At 45.6% G+C, this 5,532-nt stretch overlaps 1 protein-coding gene across 1 annotated transcript; it reads left to right on the top strand.

The window, feature by feature from the left end:
* The first annotated feature begins 799 nt into the window (after positions 1-799).
* Positions 800-3,142, top strand: cd248a (CD248 molecule, endosialin a). The gene is made up of 2 exons (XM_076086907.1): positions 800-1,904; positions 2,010-3,142. Exons 1-2 carry the CDS (start codon positions 800-802, stop codon positions 3,140-3,142), a joined length of 2,238 nt encoding a protein of 745 aa, XP_075943022.1.
* The last annotated feature ends 2,390 nt before the right edge of the window (positions 3,143-5,532 follow it).

Below are 5,532 nucleotides of genomic sequence, written 5' to 3' on the forward strand. Positions count from 1 at the left end.
ACACATATTGTCAAAAGGGTTGAACTCCATAGAAGGTATGCATGTTAAGAATGTGCTGGTCTAAGTCGTACTGAATAAAAAGATGTGAGAAGTGATTCACAAAGGGAGAAGGAGGAGTCCAAGGCCAGATTGAGGGGACAGAAGATCATTGATTTATTGCTGGAAATGTTGCATCTGTTCAAGTTATTATTCAGTCTCATTTGAGTCGTTAAAGATAAGAAAACTTTTTGTGCCACAAGTTGATGTTTATGAATGTGTCTGTGTGTGTATGCATGTGCGGGTAAATGGCAGAGTACCAAACTATGTCAGTGAACAGGCCTTATGAAAACCATATGACATGCTCTGAAAAAGAAAGAAATGCACAGTTCTCTGCACCTCCCCCCCCCCCCCCCCCCCCATTCTGACACACACATCCACAAAGCCCCCCCCCCCTTCCAAAAACACAGTCCTCAGCTCCCCTCCTCTCTCCTCTTCTGCCCACCCGCCTTCTAGCTATACCTCCCTCCCTCTATCCTCCCTTTCCTTTTCTCCCCTCCTTCCCTGCTCTCTCTCTGAAATCTTGGGACAATCTGCATGCACTCAACTCCAGCACAGATCTGTTTCAGCAAGGCAGAGTAATGAGCACAGCCAGACAGTGAAAAAAAGGGGTTCAAATGAAGGGAGAAAGGTTCAGATAGACAACAAAACTGGGCCGAGAGAGAGAGAGAGCCACGGCTGAAAGAAAACTTTGAAAGCAGGGAGACAAGTCAGGGTGAGAGACAGGCGGAGAGTGAAGAGATATATTCAGTTCTAAAAAAAAATGTGCTCCCTGGTGAGCAGTGCTGCTGCGCTTCTTTTGACTTCCCTGCTGGCTTTGCTGTTTGGACTTTCTTTGGTCCTGGGTCAGGATTTAAGAGAGAAGGACGCACTATGCAATACGGACGGCTGCTTTGTGGTCTACTTCCAACGCAAGACCTTCCTGGACTCATGGAGGGCCTGCAAGGAAAAAGGTGGCAACCTAGCTACCATTAAACGCAGGGAGGATGCTGCCACTATTGCCTCTCTCTTCTCCAATCTGGACTTAAGCCTCTCACACACCAGCGTCCGGGTATGGATTGGCCTGCAGCGCCAACCTCGCCAGTGTACCACAACGCGCCCATTGCGGGGTTTCTCTTGGACTACCGGTGACCAGGACACAGAGTATACCAACTGGCAGAAAGAGGACTCCCCTAATATGTGTTCGGTGCCACGCTGTGTGGTTATGGAATACAGCATTCAGGAGCAGAATGATAACTATAAATGGCTGGATGGTTCTTGCTCAGTCTCTGTAGATGGTTATCTTTGTCATTATACCTATAAAGGAATGTGTCCAGCCTTGTGGAATGAAGGGGCAGGCAATGCCCTCTACACTACACCATTTAACCTTCTAAGCACCCTGCTGACCCATTTACCCTTTGGATCTGTTGCTACTGTTCCCTGCCCTGCAGGCACCAAGGAGGAACAATCAGTTTTGTGTATGCTGAAGGAAGATGGCTCAGTGGGGTGGTCAAGAGACTCCCCCCTCTGCTCCGATCCCCCTATATCACACGACTGGTGTGACCAGGATAATGGTGGATGTGAGCATTTTTGCAGGCCGGCCGGAGCTCACGTCTACTGTGAGTGTGCCGATGGGTATCAACTTGGAGAGGATGGGCAGAACTGTGAGTTGTCTGACGTTTGTCAAGGGGCCCCCTGCGAGTTTGAGTGCCTGCCCCTCTCAGATGGGTACCGTTGTGCCTGCCCTGAAGGATACATGCTTGCACCAGATGAACGTGGCTGTCTGGATGTAGACGAGTGCCTCCAGAGTCCTTGTGAGCAGCTTTGTGTGAATGCTCTGGGGACATTTGAATGTCGATGTCGGGAGGGTTACCATTCGGATGATGAGGGTGCGTGTGAGGAAATAGATGAGTGTGTAAATGACCCGTGTGAACACGCTTGTGAGAACACTCAAGGCTCTCATATCTGCCACTGCCATCTGGGTTTTTCTCCAGTGCCTGAGGACCCCAGCCGATGCCAAGACACCGACGAGTGCCAGATCCCCGGGACCTGTGAGAAGATGTGTGTGAATTATGAGGGTGGATTTGAGTGCTACTGTGAGGAAGGCTATGAACTCATGTCTGATCACTATTCATGCCACAAGAGAGGGGAAGGAGTTGACCAATCTGCTGTCACCCCTCCTTTTGCTTGGGTCACTCACCAGCCTGGACCTGTATGGGACCCTGTGGACTATGACTGGAACTCACAGCAGAGCCACACTGACTGGCCTACAGAGGAGGAGCAATCTCTGGACTGGCTGACTGACCCACCCAGAGCTTTGGATTCTGATGTCATTTGGGTCACCAGGGCCCCTCAGGAGGAGCTGGTCTTTGATTTAGCACTGGACCCTCTGACACAGGAGGCTGAGGAAGATGAGGAAGAAATAGACAATGGAGAAGCTGACTGGTTGGAGAGGAGGCAGAGATCTGAGTCTGAGCTGGAACTTTTGCCCACGACCATCTACACCACGCCTCCAGCCACCACCAGCTCCAGCATTATCACAGACTGGTACGAAGACGACGAGGAGGATGAGACCACCACAGCTCTCCCCTTCCTTTCCACTTCAACAATTTCTGAGGGAGCTTGGAATTGGTGGGCGGGGTTCACCACTTCCAGCCAGAAACCAGAAACTCCAGAGGATTCAGTCGTAGACCTCAACATGCCTACAGATTCCAGCTATCCCACCGAAGCAGAACAAGAACACTACCCCCTTAGGGAAAACTCTCAGTTCCCAAAGGAGTTAGGGGAGGAGGAAAAGGACTTTGTGGATGTCACACACCAAGACCCAGCTGTTCCCACACAGCCTACTCCTTCCCAGCTATCCCCGAGCAAGGGTGGAGAGAACGATGACATCCTGAATTCTGTCCAGGAAGACAAGGGGCAGGGCAGCACTTGGCTTCTGGTGGGCCTCCTTGTGCCCATCTGCATCTTCATTGTTGTAATGGTGGCGCTTGGCATTGTCTACTGCACTCGCTGTGCTGTTCATTCACGCAACAAGAATGCCACTGACTGCTACCACTGGATCTCTGGAGCTCATGATAAACAGGGAGCTCCTAACCCCTCAGCAGGGGTCAAGACCCATGTTTAAACAGAGAGGAGAGAAGCTGACATTTACATAAACAGATCCTGCTTCAGAGGTAAGCAGGGGTGAATAATGGACCTGGTAAGGGGCAAACTAAATGTTTTACCCTTTTTGACAGTGGAGCTGCACTCTTTGAACACATGTGGATACTGTTAAATATTAATAAATATATATTTGGAAGGGACATTAATAACCACTGACCTCTTTTGGGATGGGGTTGCTATGTTGTACAAATATTGATATTTCATACACTGACCACACAACACAAGATGTGATTGCTTCATCATTGCACTAGGCTGCATTATTATGAAATATTAGTGTCTTCATAAGAAATGTAAAAAAGTCTGCTCATATCAGAGAGTAATGTGTGTAGTCATTTATTCCTTTTCAACATTTCACAGCTGCAGACAGATCCTGCAAAGAGCCTTGAACATTTATGTACTAATGGCAAAACATTCTGCTTTATTTTGGTAGCAAAACTTTACTATGAGGTTTGTTCCATGCAAAATCCTCAGGCTCAGTTCATTTCAATAGCATATCACTGTAGATAACTGTTACTGTCAACTGTGTCAAAGGGATTTAGATGCATTGTTAGCTCACATCAGCAGTGGGTGAAAGCAGACTGTAAGCAAATATCCGCTCAAGAGTAAAGACATTGTGCAGTCACACGATAGAGCTGGAAAAGCAGTCACTGTGTTGAATGTTTGATAAGAGACCAAAATCGTATTTGTATATAGTGGTGCTTTTGTATTTATGTTTGTTTCATACTTGTTACCAGCCGTTTTATTTAGTACATGTAAAACAATTGTAATAATTCCATGAAATACATTTTTTTTTTCATCCCCATAAAACTGGTGATATGGAATGTCTGTCTGCACATGGGAGTGTTTTTCCTCCACTCATGTCCAGTTTAAGAGCACTTACCTTCCTTTTTTTTTTTAAATGAGGTGAACAAGCAGATGTTCACACTGCACAGGGAATGTTGTAGGGGCTGGTGGTTGACATTAGCTTTGGCCTTGCTCATGACATGGCCATCAGTCTCCCTTCGTAACCCTGATTGACTAGTACAGCCTCGGAGGTTTTGTCTTAAACCAGCCCTGAAATGTTTCATGCCTTGTCGGATCAAATCCAGCTGTGTGACACTGCAGTCAGTGCAACACCTTGCAGTTTCGTGTGCAATTTCAGATATTTTACAATTTAAAAAGACAATCATAACTCAGATCTCAGATTCCAAAATGATAAATAACATGGAGTAAGAAAGGTACATTGGATTCTTTGGTGAAGTGCTCATTGGATATTAGGGTGTATGAATCTTATAGACCAAAGATAAAACAAATAGAGAATGCAAGGCACTTGCAAGTTAAATCACCTTTGATTTAATGGATTAATGGCTATTTAACGCCCGTTGAAACAAAGTGTCATTCCAAAATTTACACAAGAGTAATTTGTCTTTGTTTTATTGATAGACTGTGAAATATGAGAAACATCTGATGTCTTTTGTTCTGTTACATGTTAAGAAATTGTGAATTAAAAACTATGACAAGAGTTGAGCATCAAAGTGTGTTATTGATCTTGGAAATAGTAGTTTGGCAAACACATTTCTGAACCTGTGGTCCAGGTACTAGCTTTTACATGGGGCTTTCAACCTCATCTCACAGTCTTCATCTGGGGATGGTGATAGTTCAGCTGCTATCGGACAGAGGTAGGGAACTGCCATCCGCTCAGGAAGACTGTGAAAGGCTTTTGAAAGCTCCAGAAAAAGCTAGTAAGTGGACCTCTAGTTCATATTTTTGTTGTCAAACATGAAAAGTTGGTTTGTTATTATGTTTGTGATGACATCACCGCTCTGGACTTCTGATGCATCTTCCTGATGGATGTAATCCTGTCATTAAGAGTTTTTAGAGACTCAGCGGTGAATTTAAGAGCCACAAGGAGTCACCTCCTCAGAAAAGTGGAAGAATCAATTTGGGTGGAGGGAGGGGTGGGTGTGTGACAATAAGGATACTGTAATTTCAAAAATGACCATGATCCCCCAAAGGGCCTCACTTTGAAGAAAAGGCTTGTTACGGAAAATACAACAAAATACTTGAGCACAGTCCGGCAGTAAAGAGGCATTGTAATCATATTGACTAATGGAATGTGCTGATCAAAACCAGGTTCTGGCTCTGTGAGTTCTCAGAGGGGGTCTCTCTCTCTCTCTCCTTCTTCTCTCCGTCTCTGACCTAATTTCAACATTGTCATCTCTTCTACAGCTCTCAGTAGACAGACACAATCCAGTCACCAGTGAGCTGAGCTCTGCTTATGTCTTTGGTAACCCCTCTCTCAAACATTATGATATCAGTCCAGCTGTGCATTATGCAAATATGCCAAGTTTCAAAGTATAATTCCAATTTATT

This window comes from Anarhichas minor, unplaced genomic scaffold (assembly GCF_050575085.1).
Source record: "Anarhichas minor isolate MPS153535 unplaced genomic scaffold, ASM5057508v1 ptg000009l, whole genome shotgun sequence".
NCBI lineage: Eukaryota > Metazoa > Chordata > Actinopteri > Perciformes > Anarhichadidae > Anarhichas > Anarhichas minor.

Coding starts and splice junctions, on each gene's coding strand:
- cd248a (XM_076086907.1), top strand. CDS start 800: ATGTGCTCCCTGGTGAGCAGTGCTGCTGCGCTTCTTTTGACTTCCCTG. Junction 1,905..2,009: donor TTACCATTCGGATGATGAGG/GTGCGTGTGAGG, acceptor GTTTTTCTCCAG/TGCCTGAGGACCCCAGCCGA.